The 25,484-nt window shown below is 36.6% G+C and overlaps 2 protein-coding genes across 9 annotated transcripts in view; one reads left to right on the plus strand and one right to left on the minus strand.

Annotated features, from left to right (window-relative positions):
- Positions 1-850: 850 nt before the first annotated feature.
- MLC1 (modulator of VRAC current 1) lies at positions 851-18,573 on the minus strand. Of its 5 annotated transcripts, XM_086886910.1 has the most exons (15): positions 16,989-18,573; positions 15,134-15,223; positions 14,486-14,623; positions 14,307-14,403; positions 13,640-13,823; positions 11,455-11,544; positions 9,378-9,431; positions 9,060-9,161; positions 7,347-7,448; positions 6,233-6,304; positions 5,647-5,763; positions 4,858-4,914; positions 3,627-3,749; positions 2,558-2,725; positions 851-1,417 (listed from the first exon to the last, which is right to left on the minus strand). In XM_086886910.1, exons 5-15 carry the CDS (start codon positions 13,817-13,819, stop codon positions 1,343-1,345), a joined length of 1,140 nt encoding a protein of 379 aa, XP_086743036.1. In that variant the 5' UTR covers positions 13,820-13,823; positions 14,307-14,403; positions 14,486-14,623; positions 15,134-15,223; positions 16,989-18,573; the 3' UTR covers positions 851-1,342. The 5 variants fall into 5 exon arrangements, with proteins under 5 accessions (XP_086743036.1, XP_086743034.1, XP_086743035.1 ...); XM_086886908.1 differs by lacking the exon at positions 14,307-14,403; XM_086886909.1 differs by lacking the exon at positions 14,307-14,403 and having other exon boundaries at positions 15,134-15,220; positions 16,989-18,568.
- MOV10L1 (Mov10 like RNA helicase 1) overlaps positions 18,080-25,484 on the plus strand; it is a 32,037-nt gene continuing 24,632 nt past the window's right edge. For 2 of the 4 annotated variants that reach the window (XM_023918593.2, XM_086886899.1), the window contains exons 1-5: positions 18,246-18,767; positions 19,859-20,043; positions 23,077-23,233; positions 23,639-23,751; positions 24,556-24,746. In XM_023918593.2, the coding sequence (XP_023774361.2) occupies positions 18,689-18,767; positions 19,859-20,043; positions 23,077-23,233; positions 23,639-23,751; positions 24,556-24,746 (725 nt within the window). In that variant the 5' untranslated portion in view covers positions 18,246-18,688. Of the gene's footprint in view, positions 18,768-19,858; positions 20,044-23,076; positions 23,234-23,638; positions 23,752-24,555; positions 24,747-25,484 lie in introns of all 4 variants that reach the window. The other 2 variants (XM_023918592.2, XM_023918594.2) reach the window with 2 other exon arrangements.

Raw genomic sequence — 25,484 nt, forward strand, 5'->3', positions numbered from 1 at the left:
ATTGTGTTATGTTGAGAGAATGTTCACACAAGTACCACCATGAAATTTTGCAATATTTAAGAAATAGCAGCTGCAGCCTGTGGTTGCTGCTGTAGTAGTCTGGACCAAAAGCACACCCTATTGTGTTTAGGTGGATAGAGAGGTTGCTGGATACATGCTCTTAAATAGCACTGCTCTAAACTTGAAAGAGTACCCTCTATGTATTGAAATTCCATAATAACTGGCAGCTTTTCCAAAATTAAAAGAAACATTCTCATGTACCTGAAAGGCTCCACACACTACACACCTTTCTCTCTTTCTTTCTCCTTCTCATGCTCTGAACAAATCATCTGACTTATTTCAGATTAAAAATAGAATGAACTTCAAAATCTACCTCTCAAAACACAATAAAACAAGAAAAACAAGAAAAAAATAACCTCACCACCTTGTCAGAAGTTATCACCCTGGCTACACCAGAATTCCTATTAACATGGAAATTCTAATAGTGCTTGAAATCTACCCAATCATACACATAGTTCAGCTATATGAAAATGTAATCTATATGGGGGGTGTCCCTTATTACAGGGCAGCTACATTTCATAGGTTTTAAAGATAGTTAGGAATATAAATAAATGAAAAGTAATATATCTAAGAATAAAAAATTTTAAAACCTTCTTTCATTGTCATTAGTATCTCCTGTTACTTGGCCAATTACTTTGTTTGTTGGATGATTTGCTTTGACTAGCAGCTTATGTGTCCCAGCACTCAGAAAAAGCCTCTTCCCCTTTTAGCAGTCCAGAAATTGAAGATTAATGGGAAAGAATATTTTGTTGTGACCTCTTGGATTAGAATGTCAATCCACATTCTCGAGTTTCCACATAATAAAGACTTTTATTTATATAAAAGCAATAAGATGCAGAACAACTTTACAACTCCTACAAAAGTGAAGTATAAGCAAAAACATCAATTATGACTTGTACTCATAACTTTACAAAAGCATTTATCAGTCACACTGACTGCATAACTGCAGTTATAACAATCTCTTGCAAATATATGAAGCCTACTACATATTGCAATATTTTACCTTGCCATCAGTATAAATCCATGTGACTCATTACCTTTTTCTAAAGGTATCTTCTAAACACTAGCCTACACACACCAACAGAAAAGACAGATGTGTTAAAAATATTATCAACGAATTTTAAAATTATTAGAAAGATACATCATTTACTGTGTTATTCCATGTCTCCTACTGCTGCAACTATATTGCTGTTTAAAAATGGAAACGTTTTTAAACCTTAATTCAAACATTTGATTTATTTTATTGGATTGTGCTGTGTTGGTTGCATTTGTAGAATCCAAACTACTGAGCCATCTGCACCACAACCGCTTTCCAAGCTTTATCTTTGTCAAAATCCTTTAAGGTATTATTGGAAACCTAGAAGTAAAAAAAAAATCAGAAAAATGCAAACATTAAAAAATGTTTTGATCAAAAACTGAAGTTCAAGCAAATAAAAATATCTGAGAGAAGCTAAGAGAATGCAAACATGAATAGTTATAGCCAGAGCTATTAAAACATTCTATACATTTGTAAATTGTATAGTTTTGTATATTACAGAGTTTATCTTCAGGATATAAAAAATAACAGTGTAAATTATATAATACTTGAAACATTTGGGTCTAAGAAACTTGGCCAAATTCCTGTTTTAAACGTGTTACTTAAGACAGTTTTTCAAGATTTTTTTCTAAAATATGACTGAAAGCTTTCGCACCTAACCCTTTAACCCCAAAGCCAGAAGCAGCCCCTGTGGTGCAACTGAAGCAAGATTTACCTACATACATGCAAGCAAACTAAGGCCTTGCCTAAGAACACAGACTTCTGAGAAGCCAAAGGGATTTGCAACTTCACCTATAACATTATTCATGTGTTTAAATATTATAAGGTAAGCAAAAAAGTGTTGCTTTTGCAGAGACAGTGTTCCTTTTAGCATTCAATTCATGCCTAATTTCTCAGTGACTCAAAAACCAGGAATACTTTTGTAAATAATCCCCAGCAGAGATCTGTTTAGCCACACCATGACCTATGCTCCAAAATGTGATTTGCAGCTTATGCTTCATCTTTCATACAGAACCTAAGTCTCAGGACACAGATCCAGAAGATAAGCAATCTACACCAAATATTCTCAGCGGTCTCAGGGGCCCAATTCCAAAGCTTCCACTTTCCATCAGCAGCTCTTTACTGACTTGACTAAGTTTCTGATCCCAGTGCTTTCTATCCAGTGCTGGCTGGACTGAACCCAGCACTCTCCTTCTAGTGCAGTAAGCAATAGTTACTCTCTCAGAGTCTTTTAGGATACAGGGTCTAGCTCTGTACAGCAGAGGAAAGCCAAAGAGGTACAGCTCTGTGCCCTACATCATGCCCAGAAATCATCTAACCAGGAAACTATTTCTTGATTACAAAATTACGTTTCATGGAACAGCTTTTAATTGTGTTCTGAATTAAGACCACAAAACATTACTACAAAAAAGTATTTTAAAATAGGTATTTTCAAATTTTCTACTGGATATAAATACAAACCTCTGTTGTTCTGTATTCCTGTTTTTTAACCTGTGATGGTGTCCATGCTGAATCTTGTAGTTTCATTTTTGTCTTGTAATTCACACACTGTATTACAGTTCCAATAGTAAGGCATGCCTGAATTAGGAGCATCAACATCAGAAGCAACAGGAGTACATCATAAGATTGCTGAAAATAGACAGATGTTGTTAACTACTTGAATAGAATATTTTATGATGTTCCCATCTCTATACTTTTAAGATTCCTATCTATACTTCTTAAATCAAATTATAATTTACGGTTTATTTCAGCATAAAGTTTAAAATAAAATTTTAGTGCCTGAGTTTGCTGAAAGTAAAAGAGACTGGTAACTTTTAAGAAAATGTTAATTTTCCAAATTATCTTTTCCTCTAGAAACAGGACAGAATTGAGGAAACTATCAACTAAAATAGTGTCTTACTGCTAGTTCTGAACTAAGCAATGTCACAGCTATGCTTGGGCCTGGCCTTGTGCCTTGCTGGCTCTGACCTTGCCCTGCTGACCTGAGGTCCTGGATGACCTTGGATCTGTTTCAATACTGTGGACTTACCTGGCAATCACTGAACCATTGATTGAACCTGGCTAATATGGCTGGTAGTAGCCATTGCTTTACTATTTTTGGGGGTGCTGAAGGACTGCCCTGCTTGCCAATGAAGTTACCATTCTTTTTCTGCCTTGCTGTTACCTCGTGCTCCATTGGTAAACATCCTAAGAAGCAGAAAAATGTACTCTTCAAGGAAACCTAGAATCTTTTACTTAAATACTAGAAATTATAAAAGCTTCAAGGAGTCTAGCACTCCGTGTATTAATTATTTTTACTGTGTCTTTAGTGTAACATCCTGTCTTTTTAAAACTACAATTCCAGGGTGCCAATAGATGCAACATACTTCCAATTATATCATATGTTAAACAGTAGTTTTTAAATAATTTCTAGAATGTTTCATTCAATCTTTATAATGCAATACCTTGTCTTCATATATTCCCTAATTTACTAGTACCTTGGTACTGTAACATACAGAGGTTCATTTTTCAATTGCATAAAAACACATACTTTAACGGCAGGTGGGTAACTTTTAAAGATGTCAACAACTTGCATGATACTGAAGGATAAATATGCAGAAGCAGTGAACAACAAAGGAGAGGTAACACTGCTAATGGCAATCAGGACCTCAACCTAAAAAATAAGATAATAAATGTTAAATAATAATAATCTAAAAAATTAACTCCGGTTTGTGAGCTATATCTCCTTGAAGCAAGCATAACAGAAGTGTTTAAAACTATGTAGGATTACAAATGAAAGATAAACACTAAGCCATCCACATTTCATGAAGATAAAGAAGCAAGCTTCGAATAACCTAAGTTTCCTAGCCAAAACACTGTTGGCTTGTAATTAATTTTTCATTACAGATGATGACACTTTTTTAATTTTACAAGTGCCTTCCATATCCACATAGAGGAAGCAATAGCCACCCTGGAGAACTAGTGTAGAAGCCACCATTTATTCTTCAATTTATATGAAGTAAGAATCAACAATAGATATTGCAGACTTGCAGCCTAAAAAAATCTTATGCAAATAAATTTAAGTGCCCTGAAGAAAATTCATTGCCATACAACAGAAGTTGAGTTTCATTCAAATACCACCCCTATAGGATTATATTCTGACTTTAATATGGCTCATTACTCATTTAAATATAGTCACATGACTATTATTTAGAACAGATACTTTAAGAAGCCTTAACTACACATCTAGGACATTCAAGGATTAAATGCACTCAACTGAATATCATTAGTTCTTGTTGCTAATCATGAAGATGAAGAATTTGTTTAAAATAGGATCTAGGTCCAGCACAGCCTGCACACCTAATTTTCTTCTTTCAGAAACCACAAGTGATAATGAGAGAAAAAGGGAACCTTATTGCAGGAGCCTGAGAACAGTTCTTGGCATACCATATGAGGCATGTAATTTTTCTATAATAATATCTTTTCCCAAGGAATCCCTTCAAAAAAATCCAAAAAAACAAAACAGGAAAAAAAATAAACCCAAAAACCAAACCAAACAAACTCTTCAAATTCTTTTCTGGAAATGATGAAATTAAGCCTCCAAAGAAGCTACCGGAGTTCTTTTAAGGGATACTAGCTAACACTTCTGCTACATATTTCTGACACATTTTGTAGAAGCAGCTAAAAACAAGTGAGCAGACTTGATTAGTGCCCACTATCAGGCAGACTTTTTTAGCATTAATCCACCCAAGTGATAAAATCCAAGAATTTTACACACTTACCAGACATTTACTTGGATATTCAGCAGCTACATGACTTGCAATAGCACTTGGAAAGCACTAAACAAAAGAGTGTAACAAAGTATTTATTGAGTTGAAAATTACAAAAATTACAATTGAATTACAGTAATTCCCACTATTCACAGCCTTTTTTTGTGAATTCTGAATGCTGAAAAGCTTGTTTATGAACTTTTTCCACTTAATGCAAAGGGATTTTATAGACACGCATAAACCTAATGGTCACTGTTTTCTTTTTCAATCAGTTCCTTCGTGGCAAGCAGGGTGGCACATCTTGTCTGAATCTGCTGTTCCTTGGTACAGAACAGGAATTGCTGTTCCTTGGTATTAGGGATAAGGGCTACCAAGCACACGCTCAGACTTTTAAAACAGTTAAAACTGGGAGGTTAAATAAGATGTTCTAAGGGTTCTACCATGCTAAAACTAACTCAATTTTTGATTTTGCAGCCTAAAATATTCCAAAACCCACAACTTTTTTTTGACAAAACACCTGACTTCTAATACTGTTGTTTTAATACTCATTTCCATTTTACTGAATTGAGGACTGAGAATGTATCACAATGCTTTACTGAAGTATTGCATACCAAAACAGATATAAAATATTGCATAAATATATTCAGAATATTGAAGTGCTAATTCATTTGCTAAGCAGCAATTCCCAAACAGTAATAGAGCCAAATAAATACTCCAGTAGGGAGGAGAAAAGTAAAAAAAAAAAAACCACTGAATAAAAGCCATTGTTTTTAAAGGGTAGCTTCCATTTGCATTACTTACAGCAACTAAGATCCAAAAGAATGTCACTGAGAGGTATGGACCTGAGACTAGAACATCCATATTCAAAGCAATTATTCCACCAAACACTGATGAAATTCCAATAATCACCTCAATTACCTAAAACAAATAAGAGCACATAAATTATTTCAAATGTATTTGAATGCAAAATTTCCTATTTGCATATAGAAAAGATCTCAATGGAAAGAATAAAATGCATTTATTCTAGTATCTAGTCATGAAGTCTAGGTTTTCAAAATCTAAAATATGGCAAAATGCTAGCTAGCTTAAGTGAAAACAAGATCAGCTTCATTATAAATATTTATGCTTTCATTTATTATCTCCCCTGAATAATAGTTCAGTTTATAACATTTATCCTTAAATCATTAAGTAGTCTCCTTCCCATAATAAAGAGCAGTTATGATTTATCTTGCAGTCTTCTAAAAGGAAATATTTTACTATATATCTCTCATTTTTGTCTGCATTCTTTCAGTTCTTAACTACACTGATCTCTTCCTGGCTTTAAAGAACCTTCACACTTAGAAAGAAGAAGTAATAAATTGATTCAATGAAGCAATGGTTTTCTTACTGAGTATGACTTCAGAATTCGAGCAGGAAAGCTGACATTGCTCAAAACAATGGCACTGTCATATGCAGTATTCTAGAGGGGAATAAAAAAATCATGATAAAAAATATACAAAGTGATACATTTCTTTCTAGTATCTTGTACAACCTGTTACAGATCCTAACAGTGATATGCAACATCTGGTTGGCCCAGAAGAGGTGACAGTGACACATCATGTTGTTTTCCAGTGTCAGACCACATCAATTCCATTAAAACCAAATTCATTAGTCCCAGATTAGCTGTTCTTGTACAACCTGTTACAGATCCTAACAGTGATATGCAACATCTGGTTGGCCCAGAAGAGGTGACAGTGACACATCATGGTGTTTTCCAGTGTCAGACCACATCAATTCCATTAAAACCAAATTCATTAGTCCCAGATTAGCTGTTCCACAGCCACCATTCAATAATGAAATATTGTCATCTTTTCTCCCTTTTTCACCTTCAAAGAATATACTTTTTTCCCAAGCCTTCAGATTTTACAGATCTGGATCAGCAAGAGCCAAAGTAGGACAGGGCTCTACACAACTTTATCAATCAGTATTTCCAATGGCATAACATGTTTGCTTCATTCTTACCTAAAAGTATTCTTGCAGAAAAATAAGGGTGGGGTTTGGGAAAGCACTTGTGAATAAAGAAAATTTTATCAATAGCCCCAAATCCCGAAGCCAAGATTTGTTGTCCAGATACCACCAAACTGGCATACAAGACAAATACTTTCTCTACATCAGGCTTCGAAAAGGTATTGCTTGCATACATAAAAGTTATCAAGTTTCATTCTACAAAACAGAAATAAAACATTTGCCATGCCAATTCATAAGATATTCAGAGAACTCTGTACTGTATAATTTTCAACGCAGGTAATTTTGCAGAGGGGTCATTGCACTTTTAAAAGACAGAAGAAGAAAGATGTTTAGTTTAGTAACATCTTATTTATAGTTAAAATATAGTTTTAGCATGCAAAGTTATATATTGGAGTTGACAAAGTTGTATACTGGAGTTGACAATAAATTGTCAGCATATGCAATACAGGAAAATGGAATATTTTTTAACATGCACAACCCTTTAGGGTACCTACTTTCTTTCTTGTACAGCAGTCTTCAGTAGACCTAGCTGAAATTATCACAGTAGTTGCCATGAAGATTTCCAGCAGAATAAGTAGAATCAAGTTGAAATTTATCTGTCAGTAAAATCCCAGATATAAATGAGTTATGTCCTCCATATTAGAAAGAAAGGAAGGGCTGAGTCTAGCATGATTAGGCAGGTTGTCTAGTTTCTGTCAGGCTTAGACACATCTACTGATTACATACTTTGTTAACTATTTTCTTTCAAACTTCAAGAACATAATACTCAAAATGCCTACCCTAAGAAAGAAACATTTACTTAAGTTATGGAAATATTCTGCCTGAAGATTTTATCACTATCTTCTGGAAGAGAAGCTTTTGATAAGGGAGTGTTTTCTGGGTACATTTGCTTTTTGCAGGCCCTTCCATGTGAAACCAGAACGCTGTAGCAACTAATGGAAGATTCTCAGGGGAAGAACGGCCACAGGTCGCAACTCCTAGGTTGCAATTCCAAATGATGCACTACCATATAGGATGCTGAATGAAAACACAAATCAAAGAACTGCACCAAGGATCCCAGTGGTAAAGCTGGTAAAGCATTCACAGACACTCTTCGAGGTTTCATGACTCTCAGAAACTACGCTGTTGTGCAAAAACATGGATGCTGCCATTGCTCATACTCAAGAGACAAGTAAGTGAATGCAATACTTAACGTTGCTCTTTTGCTCCTTATTATTCTCATGAAAAGAGGTAGATACCTACACTACATGGACTGAATCATTTCCAGAGGCACACAAGTGAGGCAAAGTGGGTCTCCCTTTCTTGTCTTCAAAAGCACCATGTTGTTCCACTGACAGCCCAAGAAAACATCTGGTAGTCAGTCAGGCCATTGGGGCAAAGTACCAAAAGTCTAGGAATACCTGACACATTCCAAACCTATACAATTACAGCAAACCGTTGTTCAACAACTTATATTGTTTTCTCATGTCAGACCTACTTTGTTGATGATGAAATCTCAGTCTTTCTCTGACACGTATCTTGCAGCGTGTGTTTTTTGAAAAAAGCAGTAAGTGGCAGATTCAGGAGGTTTTTTTGGACACTGAAATTCACTTTTGCTTAGGAAATGATAATTGTAACTATGTGCTTTGCTGTACCAAACAGACTGTACAGTTGTACTAACTCCAAAAACAGCAGTAAATGTCATTGTGGTAAACTTCTAGAAAATGTGCTACAATGAAGAATACAGGAATTGTTAGGCAAAACAAGAGGTTTCAAATGTGTGGTCTGCAGAACAATTTAATCCAGATCATAAATTCACATTATTTAGACATGTTTTGACACAGAGCTAATACTGATGTGAGCTGGCAAGGCCACATGTCATACTTGGCAGTGCAGGGCCAAGTAGATACACAAGTTTGAGTTGAGAAGCACTGTAACTAAACTGATGGACTACCTCACTTAGTCCTAGGTGTAAGAAGTAAATAACAAAAATTGAAAAATTAACAGGAAATAAATTAGATTCTTGTGAATATTATTTCAGGGAACTAACCTGGCAAAGAGAAATGTAAAGTTACTGCTGTATAAGCTCTCCTCACAGACCAAGCAGGAACACTGGGATATTGGCAGCAAAGTAATGACCTGTGATCTCCAGCCACCTCATGTCCTCCCCCCCTTGTTTTTTAACAAAGATAAATGAATCACAATTAGTAATTGTTTTAGTAACTTACATTTATAGCTGATGGATTGAGGACAAGTTTGCATCCAAACCAAATTAAACATGTTGTTGTAACAGCAAATGTAGAGACAAATAAAATCTGAAAATTTGGTATCTGAAAAACAGTTTCAAAATGTGTTTCTCTCTCATTTTAAACACCGGGGGAATATGAACACACATACACACAGACATATATAGATAGATTGGATGGATGGATGGATGGATGGATGGATGGATGGATGGATGGATGGATACAGAGGGAGAGAAGGACAGAGAGGGACAGGGGGATGGGGACAGAGAGATAAAATTGATACTGAAGTTTCATACTTACCACATTAATTTTACTCCTTGCTATAGCAAAGCTCACAACTGCTGAAGGAATACACTGGGAAAATTAAAAGAGAAGACTAGTGGGATCTTCTGCACAATGAATTTTATATATACTTCTATAGATGTATTTTATGTGTCTGAATTCATATTTCAGTACATTCAGACAAACAGAAGATCAGAAACTCTGAAGAAAATGTGTCACTTGACTATGGTCATTAATCCACATCAGTGTCTGAGGATTACAAGAAGTTTAAATATACTTTCCACATCCCTCAGTTTTTACTAACTACCCAGCATAAAATGATGACTAAAAGAAAGAAAGTCTTTCATGAGGTATTTCTTGCCTTTGTTAGTTTAAATTAACTCTAGAAGGCCTAAGATCCTTAAGCAGGAGAAAACAGTGCTACTCCCAAACTGGATCTGCATTCTTTAAACAGACATCATCCTGGTTGTGTATACTAAAATTTTCCCAATCCCAAAACAGTTCTGAAGAACCTTGTGAAAATCTGCTGAGTCAAGATACACTTAGAGAATTGTGCCTGGGACGTCCAATCTGTTCATTGGGAACTGTTTTCATACTTGAGGGCAAAGATAAATGGAACAGTCATGCACAAATGAAAAGTCTCATAAAGTAATTTCTCTATCCCTTAGCTGTTCCCCACCACAACAGACACGGCTCCATTACAGATTCAACTCTATTTTACACAAATGCCTACTAAAATTATAATAAAAATGTTCTTATGTTAAATAATGAATCATGCAATAAATGCCACTTTTCTAATTCTCTTCCCACACATCTGAACACTGATGGCTTAACAATAGAACACTATAAAGAGATTAATACTGATATGTAAAATTCCTGGCAGCGCTTCCTTAACACCTAAATGACCTTTACTTAACATAATTAAAACATCCTTTTATGCCCTGGATACACAGGAATCTCTAGAACACTCAGGACTATGTTTAGGCAACTGAATCCAGCTACTAGTCCAGATGGTGAAAGTCTAAAGAGCAATTCAGGCTACATGAGACACTCAGTGGCCAGCTGGCTACAAATCTCTCTAGGCTCTTCTAACTGCACTGACACCATCATTTGCAGTAGGAACTCTAATACCTTCCTCACATACAGGCACCAAACATACACACCTTCAAACCCAGTGTCATGACCTTCTGCATCAAAAGATCTACCAGGTCTTTTGAAACTTTTAAACATGAAGTTCAAAGAGTCAAGATCAAGGGCAGAGAAAGAGACATCTCAGTAACTAACACTAATGTTTCAGAGAATAAGGTATCTGTGAGGATACTGATTTCAAAAACTCCTCCAACTTTAACACCTTTAGAGGAAGCCCAAGTGATAACTCATTCACAGAGCAAGTCCTGGGACTTGTTTGTTTCAAGTAAAGCATTAGTCTTGGACCTGACTTAAAAACAGATGCATAAGTCAAGTTGAGAAAAAAACAATGACATAATGCTGCCATAAAGTACACAAGTACAAGAGACTTATCTTATGAATCTTACTTATGAAAAGCACAAATTAAGCACATATAATACAGTAAACATATATATATGCACCCCTAAAAATATAGTAAAACCACATTGAGCTCTGGAAAATGTCAGCCATCTTTAATGCATACTTTACTAATAAAATAATAATATTTAAGAGAGCTTTAGTCTGCTTCAGTACTTGGATATTATGGCAAAATAAACTGAAAAATTGGTACTTTGAGATACAATCCAAAATACAGTTTGATAATATATAGCCAGAACACTTCCCAAATACATAGAAATGAAAATTTTCTTAAAATCAAGCACAGAAAAACTGTTCAGCAGATTAATACTGCACACCAGTGGTGAGCTGATTAACAAAAATGGTAACACAAACCCAGCTGTCTTTATGACAACTGTTACTCCTTTAACCATGCAACGAAAATCCATTTAATGAACTGTTAAATAGAATTAAATCCTCCATGAAAAAAATTAGCAGTAGAAAGACAGACAGACTAGAAGACATAAACCGGCAAAAATTTACTATTGCATTTGCTGTCAAACAGCCACAGCAAATAATTAAGAATGCTTACTGAACCTGCTGCACAACGTAAATAATCCATTTCAGATGGAAAAATATTTCCCAGATATAGCGAAAATCCAGAAGTAATAAGGAGGCAAGTCTGAAAAGCAACAAATAAAATAGATTTATATGAATAAAACTGTTCTTTCAAAAAGCAACTAATCAGATATAAATCAGTAATCAGCCACTTTCAAACTGAGTTACTTTTAAAAACACTGGTTTTGTGTGAATAAATTTGAAGAAAAATATCAAAATATGCTGACTCATGAAGATGTTTTCCTGGTTACCAAGACCTAATAATGAACAATTCATGTTTAAATTAAGCATTTTGTCCTGTCCTGGCAAATAACTCAATGAAATACTCAAAAGGTAATTGCAGTGTTTCGTGGTAGAAATGCTACAGAAACCTCAGCTATGTCTCTACTTTGCATTCTCTGCTTGACTCCAACAACATTCATTATGCATATGGGCAGCTGGGAAATTGCCAACTGGAACACAGCAGCAAAAATAGTATTGGGATACATCAATGAAGTTTCTTCCAGTATATTCCTGCATCCTTCCAAACTCTCTTCCTTTTTTCATTCAGCAGCACATCCAAAAATGTTCAACTGCTCCTCTTCACTTAATGTCTTCTGTTTATTTCATAACTATCATGGTTATACACTCTGCAATAAGCGATTAGTGTCTTCTAATAACATTATTTTGTTTTTCCTTGTCATTCCTCTGAGTAGGCATTTCTTTGAAGGGGCAGGGGAAGGTAAGAGACAGAATGGCTCTTTTGTTTTATTGGGCATTCTCTTCATGCTAGAAAATTACTGGGGGTCTTTAAATTGTCAAAATGAAAGAAAATAAGGCTAGCCTATGTGCGTGTATAAACACACACACACAGAATTTTGGCAGGCTGGAAGAACAGTCTATGGGACCACGAGTTGAAATTGTGCTTCAAGCTCATCAAATCGTTTCTGCACAAAACCAGCCCATCAGCCACTTTGATGTCATTCTACTGTTTGCAACTGCTGCCTGAAGTAGACTGTTCTGTTCACTATGACTTACATTGCTCAGCATACAGACTCTCTTTTCTGGACAGTCTTTCAGAAGGGTTGATAGAGACTAAACACTTGGAATAAAAATCTAATTGGAATTTAATCTAAGAGTTTATTAATAAATCTGCATTTTATTTTTTCCATTAAATTCATTCTTCTTGATATTATGACTTCAGCAAATGATCATTAAACACTATTATGTCCAAGAATCTACAACAACTCAGTAAATTACAGACAGCTGTCCCTTTGGACAATTAAGTTTGTGAAAATTTAATGCAAAGAAAGCCAGCACTTCTTTTGCTCTCTTTTCATGTGACAGTACATCTGAAAGGAAATCCAAGCCTTGCAGTTTGTCAGAAAGGAAAAAATGCTCAGCTGTTTCCACAAAAATAAGGCAATACTTCTACTCACTGTGCAAAAACAACCAATTACCATATTAACTGAGACAATCATAGTTCTTAGTAGAAATTACGCTTCAAAACACACAAGCTGACAGAGAAAGAAAACATCAAATTCTAATTGCTATAATGAAGTTTAATTAACTTGGCTTAGAACATGGAGAAGCATATGATGTACACGCAAGATGAGTATCCTGTGATTCTAGCAGTGACACAAAAATTCAAAACACTGTGTTATTCATATAAAAAACACAAGCATATAATTATTATGTGGCTATTGAACCCTGGTAAAAATGAATGTGGCAATCAAGTACCACATATATCTTTAATGCCAAAATGTTATCATGGCAGCCACAGTGCATTTAATAGTTAGAAATCTTTTTAAAAGAACGCATATGGTCCACATACTTTATATACTCTACCAAAAGGCACTTATTATACATACACATGGGCTGATATTTATCACTACCACACTTATTCTCTTCTTATATGATTAATATCAATGAAAAGAATAAGCCTTCATATACCATCTCTGATTAGTAAAAATGTAGTCAAAGAATACAAGTAGTCAATGGATTGTTACATTCCAAATTTGCTAAATATGTTTCTGTTTATAGAAAGATTTATTTTCAATACCATCTGTGATGAAATTCTTAGTCTTCAAATGATGTCAAACAGAACAACTGATTTCTGGGCACTAAGGCCTCACCTCCTCACCTGTAGTTTTAAATTTGCTATCATTTAAAGTACTTACTCCCATCAGCAAAGAAAATATCCATGTTTTGTAACTAAAGCAAGGATGCAGCCTCTTTGACAGCTGAAGGTCACTGGATTTGATATCTGGTATATAATTTCCATTCTCTTGTTTTCCCCGCTCCAAAGTTGGCATCCTGTCATAGCTAAATTCTTCTCTGTAACCTTCTTCCCTGGTCATAACACTTCACGAGAGAAATTAAATAATAATAATGCAAATTGCAAAGAAAGAGAAAAAATATAATTTAGATCCTTCATATACTCAGATCAATACTCAACTAGGTTTTTTTGTGTATTCAAGACAAAATAAATAAAACAATATCAGGGACTAGACATTTCAAAATACATAAGCTTTCTAACAACTTACTTGCACACCTTATCTAAATTACATCCTACAGCCACAGCTCATAATAGTACAGTATAAGTACCAATAAATTGAAAGTTTGTGTATCTTTGATACCTCAGTCAATTTTTATTTCAAGATCTAAGAACCAGTTTTAGAGGTGTTAGTGCATACCTCAATAATCAAAGCTTTTTTCTTTTTCAACTCTAGGACAGTAAAGATAATCAAACAGGTTACAATATAAATTCCATTTTATTTCAAAACTTTTTATCAGCTATCTAAAATGACAGACTTCCCTATGATTCCCATGAACATACATACTCACAATAACTCAGCTACAGCAAACTGTTTCAAATTTACCCAGTATCAACCATTTCTCTTGTTCACTTCATCCTTTTTTGTTCACCTCACTCCTTGCCATTCTGTTAAAATACCATGAGGAGTATCTTATATTAGAATTAAGTTACTGCAGATTTTTCAACAGTTAAAAACCTTCATGCTTACCTTCCACTGAAAAGTTAACTGTCAGTTTAAAACAGCCCTGTGAACACAGCTGCCTGTACACTTTGTGATATTCTCACCGTTCAGTGAGTCATGCCGGCTTTGAAAAGTTCTCCCTTACACTTTGGCTTTCAACAACATCTATTCAGATATGGAACAAAAGCACAGCAAGAACTTCAGTTAAGCCAGGGAACAGGAAAATGCCTCCTGAATTTTAATTAACAGAACACACTAGAAAATGACTGTACTACATCTCATAGGGCTGCTTCCAAATCAGACCAACAAATTAAAAGTTTCATGTCTCTTTTTTATTTGAGCACTACCCCTTACTTAGCATATTAAATAAAAGCTTCCTCACAGTTTACCACTTTTAGCTATCATAATAGCCAGTGACCGCAATATCTAACAAATGAGTTCTTGTTTCAAAAGAGCAAAATGTACTTACAATGCAATGTTCTCCTAGAAAAAACTACAGATAGAAGTTCAAGTATTATAGTATAAGATGGGAAGCTCAACAGTTAGAGGTTAGAAATCTATCAAGATCGTTATTTTCACTGTAGAACACATCTTCTTCTTTTTCCACTGACCCCGGTCTTCTGGAGTGCCCAGATAAACCCCACACATTTCAATCATGTCGTCATTCGTACTTACAGAAGACCCAGATGACTAAACAACACGTTTTAAATCTAGCAGGCAGCAGTGACATGCAATGGCCAGCGTACATTGGATCCAGTCCTCCTGCTTATTAAGCAATGAAAAGGGGGAAAAAAAAGGACATTTTTATCTTGAAGATGTTGGCACCTTGACAGCTACAGCAATGACAGGGTCTTTTGTCTAAACTTTAAACACTCTTGCAACCAAGACACAATTAAATCTTCAGTATTCTGAAGGGCATCACCTCCAAAGTATGCTAGAAAAACTTTTGAACAGCACAGCTTCTCAGTTTGTAGAGACTGTAGATTTTCCTTTTTTTTTTTGTAATGTCAGCCAATACTGAAATAATATTAAAATGTTAGTTGTTTTAATAGATTTAAACGAGGGAATTAATACACTATACACAGCAATAGACACATCTGTAAACTGTGCTAGAAAAGAGGGGCAAAAAAGATTGTACAGTCAAGCAGAACTGTCTAAAGCAATTAAGCCCTAATGTTTCTCTGCTCATGGTAGAAACACTGCACAACTATTTCCATTATCTGTAACTTTCCAAAGAATGAGGTTAAATGGAAAATGGGTATTGCTTACCTGACAGCTTTTTCAGTGAATACGAGGTACTAATTGACACAAATTACCATAGACACAAAACACAATCATATTTTAACCCTTTTGATCAGTTTACGGAAAAGGTTTGTGGGGGTTTTTTGTTTTGTTTGGGGTTTTTTTACACAAAATTGGTGAGATATTCAGGTCTTTACTTAATCTAATCTCTTTGAACAAAGAGAATTTATAAAGTCTTGTACCACTGACCAGAGCAAGGTTCAAAGCCTGGAACAATTTGTTCACAATTCCAAGTGTTTCAGCCAGTATTGCACCTGAAAGTTACCTCTCTCTCAAGCATGGTATTACAGCGTTTTCTCAGCTTATAGTGAAATTCCTCCTACCCCCTTTCTTTCCTGTGCACTTCTCAGTATTTCCCATTTCCATTTTGCACACAGGTTCATTGCATAATTACTGTATCCTCGGCACCTGGCATCAGCATCAACAAAAAGCACCTAAACTTCAATGTTAAGTTTCTACTCTAAAAATCTTCTGGGGCCCTTATTCTAGGTTCCCTTCATCTCATGTACCTGATTCCAGAAACAGTCTCTTTTTCTGTGCAAGACCTGGTAACCAGAACCCAAGTCATTGACTAAGACCTTCTAATGCTATATAAGGTACAAATATGCTGTACAAAGAGATGTCTCCTAATTCTAAAGAATACATAGGAATTTTACACAAGGACTCCAGCAAGCGTAAAAATGCCAACAGAACATGAAAAACTTCTGAACAGGATTTGCAGATTAAGTGTTTAAATTCTAAGTTAGGCCAAAAAAATTCAAAGGATGACAATTAAATCAAATCATGAGCAGCTATGAATAACCACGTACTTCCACCACAAGATTGACCTCTGAACAAATTCAGCTGCCTGAAGCAGCTATAGTAGATATTTGGTCATTTGCCACAGGCTGTGTGCAATGCAAGCATCCCCCACAGTAACCACAAAAGATAAAAAGCAGATCATGAATTATAACTCAAGTGCCAAGGGACAGTGTGACAAAAAGGTACATAAACTTGTCCTACTTTTGCTATCAAAGACTAAGGAGAAAGCATTGTCCTGGGCCAGGTTCCCTAGTTCCGAACAAAGGTTCACACATGTTCCAAAATCTAAATGAAAACCACACCTGAAGCTCTGGTGAAGTTTACATTTAGTATCCTAACCAATTCTTTCATTTTCTGATGAGTTAATAGCGGCAATACACTTGTGTTTTTTCATGCAGTATTTAACTACACTACTTTAGCTCATTACCTGTATTCCTTGTTCAGTATTTTCACCTCTTTAAAAAACCAGCTTCTTGATGTAGTTATTTCTCTGAAGCATTCCTCAGTTCATGTTTCCTAGCTCATGTGTTGGGGTATGTACTGAACCAAGATCAAAATACATCAAACAGCTGCAAATTGATTTCTTGCTCTCCTAGAGTAATATTTGCTCCCACAGTGAAACACAAACTTCTTTGGATTTAGTCCTTCATGTAAACCACCACCACCTCTTCATCCATCACATTTTTACCAGCTACATTCTCCCGCCAGCACTCCCACTGGGAACTCAGTGGAAGAAAACAGTAGTTAAAATTCTTTAAATCAATGTATCCAAAACAGGCTAATACTGTCTCAGTACTTTTCTATAAACAGCACTGACTACAGACACTCAGGTGTTTCTCCTTCCAATGGCATTATATCGTTCAGAATGAGATACTGGAACCTGTGTGCAGTTATCGGCAACCTGAATTTATTCTGCTCTAGGACATGCACAGAACTCTGTTAAATCATCTGAGACGCATTCCTAACCCTTCTCTGCCTAAATAACACTGTGTGAGCCATACAACTAGACACTAAAACTGAAGTTTCTGAAGACAACTGCTGCCTTAGTTGCATTACTTAAGCAGCATATTTTGTGATATCAACAAAAAACTACACTGTTCAACCTCCTGAAAATACCTCCTATAACAGCTTTATATGGCAGTTCCTATCCAAACTACTGGGATGCTGAGCTCATCAACTCAAAAAACTGTGCTTGGTGAAACAGATTTTGTTAAACAAAATGCAAAGAGACCTTATACAAGATACCTGAACTGCACTGTGTGAAGAGAACTGGTAAAAATATGAACTAAAGAGATAGTAAGCAAGTCAGTAAAATTTTATTTCCTCAAGCACTACACAATATTAAGTCAAAACCACCATTTTTCCTGTTAGGCAAGTTTATCATGTTCTAGAGTTTATCCTATCACTTTGAAACTGTCTGCTACTGAGAGCATCACAATCCATTAACATGCCATTTGCACGTGCATACTCTTCCAACCCATTCCGTTCTACCACACTGGAGGGACTCTTGCTTGGTTTATTCCCAGGGCCACGGAGATCTCTCAGCCAAGCGGACGTGACAGCCTGTCTATGGCTTCTCTCCGGTTCGGGCATCGCATCACAGAAACGCTGTCTTACACTACGACCACAATACATTCGGACAGCACCAGGAGCGAGCAACAAGCTGCACGCACTAGCCTCGTGCGACCTCGCCTTTACCGTGGCCTCAAGCGTGGCCAACTGAGCCTCTGCAGAGGGAGGCCCCTCGCCCCGCGGCGCTCGCTGCGGGCCGCGCTGATGGCTGTACTGAGGGCCGCAGTGGGGGCTGTATTGAGGGCCGAGCTGAGAGCCGCACTGCGGGCTGTACTGAAGGCTGTACTGAAGGCCACACTGAGAGCAGTACTGAGACCTTGTACTGAGGGCTGCCCTGAGGGCCGAGCTGGGGCAGCTCTCTGGCGCCGGGTCAGCCCCTGCGCGGCCCCTGGAGCGCCCCCGTGACCCGGAGCGAGCAGCGCCATTGGGCGCGGCAGCGCGGGCTCGAGGCGCCCCCGGAGTAGATTCTGCGCCTCGGCTTCGCGCGCTCTGCGAGTTGTGCCGCATTTCTAAGGCCGTTCTGGGGGCCCTGGTTCTTCGCTGAGGCGCCCCGGGATGCTCTCTCTCCTTTCTAAAGCGGTCTCCTACTTCTGGAGACGCGCAGATGACGAAGATGAGAGATGGGCGACCTCTGGTAGGAATTCCGGGCCGGTTCTGGGTTTGTGGTGCGGTTTCTGAGCCGTGAGGTGTGCTCGTGCCCCACGTGACTTGAGCTGAGTGCAGACCTGTTTACTTAAGAAAGGTTGTAAAGAGAAGGTTGAGATTATAAAACATCATTTTGACTGCACGGCATGTGGAAGTTTTCTCCTAAGTACCTTTTTGCTGTTTCCTGGGTTGGACAGGTTACATTTGCTGCTGAGAGTATGGAGTGAGGTGTAGGAGTAGTTCCCTGGCAAGCCAGGAGGGCCAGCCGTGTCCTGGGGTGCAGCAGGCCCAGCATCGTTGGCTGGGTGAGGGAGGGGATTGTCCTGCTCTGCTCTGGGCAGCCTCACCTCAAGTCCTGGGGGCAGTTTCAGATGCCTCAATATATGAACTACATCAAACCATGATAGTCTAGTGAAGGCTGAGAAAACGGTGAAAGGTGTCAGGGTGTGACTTAGGAGGAGCAGCTAAGGTCACTCGGCTCGTTTAGCTCGGAGAAAAGAAAGCTGAACTGAGACCTCATCGGAGACGACTCCTTTGGGGGCGGGATTCTGGTCTTACCTCCCTGAGGCCCAGTCACAGGGTCACAAGGACGTGGAAGGGAGCTGCGTCAGGGGAAGTTCAGACTGGACTGTGGGGAAAGGCTCCTCAATGGGAGGGTGGTCAGTCCCTGGAACAGGCTTCCAAGTCTCTCAGAGTTTAAGGGGCATCTGGATGAGACAATAATCATATTGTTTCGTTTTAGGTAGTCCTGTGAAGAGCAGGGAGTTAGGCCCCCGTATCCTTACGGGTCTCTTTCAGTCTGAGATATTCTAGGATTTTTAATTTTTTTTTAAATGGAGCTTAAAGCATGTTGGTTTTAAAATATAGTTTGTATTTAATTATCTTTATTAATTGGTTGATACCATAAATTTCCATAAGACTTGAAGGCTTAATTGTGAAAATAATTAGTTGGCAGCTGTTGCTATTTCCAGTTGACCTTTTCATAGAATAGATGTCCTTTTTAGTAGTATTCATATGTTTTTGCATGGTTCTATAAACAAATGATTTGGGTCTATGTCAACATTACTCCTTCTGATGCAGATGATAAAGAATTGAAAACGGTACAAGGAGTAGTGACAAGACTTTGCCATGATTATGGGATGATAGATGACATGGTAGTCTTTACGAAGGATGTTGTCACAAAAAACATGCTGCTGGCTGTTGGACAAGAAGTTACTGCCACTGTGGAAGAGGATAAAACATCAGGTGGCCTGAAGGCTGTCAGGGTAAGAGGTGAAGATAAATGTTAGTCTGATTTTCTCCATAAGTACCTTGAGGCTTTGTTCTGAAAGTTGCTATAGTTTTAGCCTGACAAATTCTACAGAATAGGAGAAATTGCAAGCCCTTCACCTAGAGGGGATAAGTTGGGTTTTGTTGATCATGTCATTGTTTCATTCCATCTCCTTTCAAATTATGTTTAATACTGATTCTCTGAATATAGGTGTAGATGTAGTGAATAAGAAGCTATTCGTTGAGATAATTGCATTAGAATTTTAGTCACAGCTAACTCCAGATCTGTATAACTTAGTTCTGAGTTTCAGTCAGCTTTGTTATTGTTAGCAGAATGGATAAGAAGATCAAAGCAGTTTGATCTTGTGCAGTTTGTTCTTTTTCACAGAAGTAATTTATGTTCTTGTCAATAAGAACAAGATTTTCAAAACTTCTTGTTGTAAAAATTAGTAGCTTAATGTTAAAGACAGTTAAAAAATGGAGATCTTACTACCTTTTTTGCCTAACACTTCATTTGCAAACCTATTTCAAGCTTGATTACACCTTGTCGTGAAATTTGAGAGGAGTTTTTCTTAGCAGATCATGTTGGAACCAAATGTAGTTTCGTTGATTAAATAAAACCAAAGAAACAGTTAATGGGAAGACAGTTTTATTATGTGACCCAAAATTAAACATAGAAGGATAATAATTAGGAAGTCTTGTTTCTCCAGTATTACCAGCTCTAGTGCTATCAAAAACCTAGTGTCTTATAAGGTAACCTTATATCTCTTATTTCCTTTTGTTTCTCCTTTTAAAATTTAAATAACTTTATTGTGTAAAAATTAAATATTGTTTGTCCAACAAGCACTGTCAGCGCTGTTTCATAACATATTACTCACAGTCAGAAAATTGAGTTTAAATCTTACTTTTTCTTCCTTGTTTTTCTTCTGACTGACAGCTTTCATCATACTGTGGAAATATTGTCATTGTTCCAAAATACATAAACCTGGTAGCTGAAAAACTACATATGGATCTACAAAGCAAATAGAATATTTTAGCACTTGTGGCATGTTTAGCTGTATATTCTAGATAATGGTATTTTCAAAAGTACTTTTTTCAAAAGCATAATGGTTTTCCCTGTTCCTGTTTGTGAGCCATAATCCTGCAGGCATATTGGACTGTTGGCAGTGTAGTTTGTGGCTGGGTGAAAAGCTTTGAGACAAGGTCATGTCAAAAGCTGACTGTACTCCATAGAAAGTCAAATTCCAAGAGCAGTCCTGATTCAGTAAGCAAGAAGAAAAAGCTAATTTCTTCAAAGTCCATTCTAAGAACATAAATAAAAAGCTAAACTATTCTGTACTGTGTGATGTATTGCCTTACTTTCCATATTGTGGCACAAACTTGAAATACTCTGAACATTTGATAAGAATGGACCAACACTATTTGAATTGTACTTGTTTTCCATGGTGAAGAACTAAGTCCCTTTTCAAACCCCTAGTTAGAGGAGAAAATTTAGCTTCCTGACAAGCATAATTATTAACTACTGTACAAAATGCTGTTTGAATACCAGTACTATCTCCTTCCAAATAACTGAGATGCTACCACTTCGGTTTTTAAGTGTTCTAAAAGGTACTCCTCAAATTACAGACAGGAGTACAAGTTCTGCAGCCTGGACACTGCCACCATGCAGTTGGGGGCAGAATCTGGATGGCACAGTTCAAACTTCAGTGGTGTCAGTGTGTTTATGTTAATTGCTGTAAGAAAGAGTGTGGTCAGCCTTGAGTGGCTCTCTTCTCAGTTTGTTTCAGCTGCTGTTTGGAGGTGCTGGCCATGTGGTTTGGAAAGATCCTGGCTCAAAAGTCTGGATTTCAGTTTATTTGAGGTCAAGTCCTAATTAAACTCTGCATGGAATGATTATAGGTTCTGTAGCAGCCTTTAAAACCAGGCTGCTACCAGTGGTAGTAGGAAGGCGATTTTGACCTTCCTGTATGAGAAAGATCTTCAGTTTTATTGGTAGAGAAAAATTGAGAAGTATCAAAAAAAAATGTATGTTGAGAGTTTTAAGGTGTTTTCTTGTCTTAAAAATAGTTATTTCAGTCAACAAATTTCTTTCAAGTCTGACTGCATGTGTAGTTTACATGAAATGTAAATTTACTAGTCTTCTGAGGAACAATTTGCTTATTCGTGTTCTATCCATATGAAGCCATAAAAATCACTTCAGAGAAAGTTTGATATTCTCAGATCTTCCTGGTGAATGGGAAGATACATCTGTCAGACTAGAACATGGTATAGATTTTTCTTTAATATTTTTACAGTGAGTTTTCATGTTGTCAAAAAAATATGTAATAATTATTTTAATACAATAAAACAGTATTGGCTAAAAAATAAATAGCTATATATAGTCAACTGTAGTGTTTGCAAACCTCTGAACTATAGATAGACATAGGCTATTTATTACTATCATAAATGGTAAGCATTATGTTCCACAAAATAAATCGTATAAAATTTAGTATGAGACTATACTTTAGATTGGATCAGACTTCAGTAGACTTACATGTGAAGTGGCGATATGAAGAGTCTGTAAGAAGCAGCTCTAGGGGTTTTCTTACTCAAATTACTAAAAACTTACAGGGTCAGTCTGAAATAGATGCAGTTTATATATATAAATACCATCTTGAAAACATGGTTTTTTGCTTTCTGAAATAGTCCTTTTCTGCTTCCAGTTGTGTACAGACATATTGCTGGATATGGTGTTCCTGCCAAATGAAGAAAAATCTTAAGTAGACCTAGAGCAAGGGATATGTGAGAAAGATTTGAAAAATCAGCATGTAATTATAGCAGTTGTCAGCACTGTAGCATACAGTACTCTTTAAAAGAGAAGTTACTGTTTATTACTTACCCTTTTTGTGTCCAAAAAGTAACAGCTACAGTAATTGTCTAGTAAGAAGCTTTGCCTCCACAAGCAATTGAAATTTTGTATATTTATTGTAGGAATATGTATTTCATTCTAAGTGTCAGCTGTTTAAATGGGGTTATTTTTGTATTAATAGGTAGAAACTCTCTGGAATACAAAAGAAGACTCTGGTCCTACTTTTGATGCATCTGAACTAAATAAGAAAACATTAATTGGCAATATTACCTCTCTCTCTGTGGATGGTGGCTATATTAATCAGAATACTTATTTTGCAATGGAAGACGTCTGGGAAGGTGTGTAGGGATTCTTGTTTCCTCTTTCTTAATATTTTTGTGTATACAATAGAAAAATATCTTCTGATAAACTTGGAGTTGTTGTCCCAAATAAGTTCTAGTAGAATATGTGGTGAAACATATTGAAACAGCCAGACACAGATGAAGAAAGCTGGCTGTTCATTCTCACTGAGCATGACCTGCATTGAAGCATAAGTTACATGTAAGCAGGTGTATTTTTCCACTAGCACCTCTTGGGTAGTTAGCCATAACCTGCAAAGCAAAAGACTGCAAAGAGAACTTTGGACTCAGTGGGTCTGAATAATGCATTGTTCTGGCTTTTATTTAACTTACACTAATTAGTAAGGGAGTAATGTAAATGGTATCAATAGTAATTAACGTCAAGAAATGATCTGTTTTGTATAGATTTCAAACCTTATGAAGGTGACTGGGTGCAAGCAAAATATTATATTAACTCGACAACATGGAAGAGTGAAGCAGTTGCTGTAAGGCCTTTGAGGTATAAACAAGTAAACAAGGTAAATGTTCTGCACGGTGTTATTGGTAAGAGGAATCCTGGCTGAAGGTTTAGGTTTCTAATTGGTTTTGGTTACAAATGTTGGTAGATTTTCTATAATACATCTTTAATTAAAAGATAAAATGTACCAATTCATCCATTTAGAGCGTACTTCTAAAATAATACGGCGTCTTGAAAATGCATACACATTTTGGGTTGAACAGGAAGAGTAACTAGCTTGTCTATCATGAATTGCTGATTTGAATCCTTACTATTAGTTATAATGAGAATGTGTCATGACAGGGGAATTTATTATGGTTAATTTATTCAAGTGTTTCGGCTTAAAAAAAGCATGGTCCCTTTTTTGTTTTGTTTTAATGAAAGTGTTTGTGAACTCTAGTAATGCATATGCTATACTAGGTTTATGGTTAATTGTCTTTGTCTTACCCCTTTATATCAATAGTAAGAAAAAAGTTCTCATTACTGCTAGTATGGAAATATAAATTAGATAAGTTGATGTGTCACAAGAAAGGTATCATGGTTAAGTCTAGTGTACATATTGTAGTATGCACTTCATTGGAACTTAATGCTTACTGGAAGTACTTGTGTTTCTTTATTCTTCTAAATCTGAAGACAAACACTGTAATTCTGGGTTAGAGCTCTGTGTTTACCTCCTGTGAATAACTGAAATTTCAGAATGCATTTTTATTAATGCTGGATGTGCTGTTTTGTGGGGAAAAATAGGCAATGTTAGTATTAAACAGTGTTAAAATTAAATAGTATTAAAAAGATAATATCAAGTAACAGTGAATACAAACTATTACAGGTTCACATTTCCAGCATCTGTGGAAGAACTGGGACAGTAGATGACAGTATATTTTTCACTTTGGATTCACTGAGACTTCCTGATGGTTACTTACCTCGTAGGCATGATCTAGTGAACACAATCGTGGTGGAGAGCAGTCAGTCCTGTTACATTTGGAGAGCTCTCTGCTTGGTGCCAGTCAGCCAGGATGGGTAATATTATTTTGTTCTCTTTATAGCAGTTAGAGACATGGTGTAGTTATGCAGCTTATATTTCATTGCATCTGTTAAGCAAGACATAACTGTGAATATTTCCCTCGTTGACTAGAAGGCATGATAGACCATTGGAAAAACCAGAGCATGTTGTGATTTGGCCCTTGTTTGGTTTTTTTTCTCTTTTCAGAAGGTGGGAACATGAGTGCTACTAGAGAAGCATAACTAGTAGCAGCTGGGCTCAGGGATATTGCTAGGCGGGGAAGGAGTTTTGCATGCATATTAGAAAAATACCAAGTTCATTGTGCTCCTCTAGTAGGGACTTCACTGTTTAAAACCAAATCACATCAAAACTCATATAAAATTCATGTTTCTTTGATCCGTTTTGCTTAAGTTACACTGATTGTTGCGATTTCTGTCCTAAAAGGAAAAGTTTCATGTTCTAAATAATAGAGTTTCCATAGGCTTGCAAATATTGAACTGGGAGGTTCTTCAGGGACTTCAGATGTTATATGCAGTATGAGGAGGAGCTGGACACACTGCAGAAGAGGTTGGAAAAGGTAGATGATGTTCAGCATGGAGAAGAGGCAAAACTTAAGGAAATAATCAACTACACAAAAGTAAAATGGGCAACTAGTCAATAACGAACCTCAGCGAAATCTGGAATTTGACTTGTGAGTTTGTGTCTGTCCTGCGAAACACAAAAATACCACCTGAATAAACAGATCTGTTAACTGT

This window comes from Cyanistes caeruleus, chromosome 4, assembly GCF_971803275.1.
Source record: "Cyanistes caeruleus chromosome 4, bCyaCae1.hap1.1, whole genome shotgun sequence".
Taxonomy (NCBI): domain Eukaryota; kingdom Metazoa; phylum Chordata; class Aves; order Passeriformes; family Paridae; genus Cyanistes; species Cyanistes caeruleus.

Bases quoted from the DNA above. Each gene is read 5' to 3' on its own strand.
- MLC1 (XM_023918595.2), bottom strand. The intron at 3,750-4,857 runs GTAAGTGTGTAA...CTTATTTTTTAG, and splicing joins AATATCCAAGTAAATGTCTG to GTTGAGGTCCTGATTGCCAT. The intron at 2,726-3,626 runs GTATGTGTTTTT...GTCTATTTTCAG, and splicing joins GTTACCCACCTGCCGTTAAA to CAATCTTATGATGTACTCCT.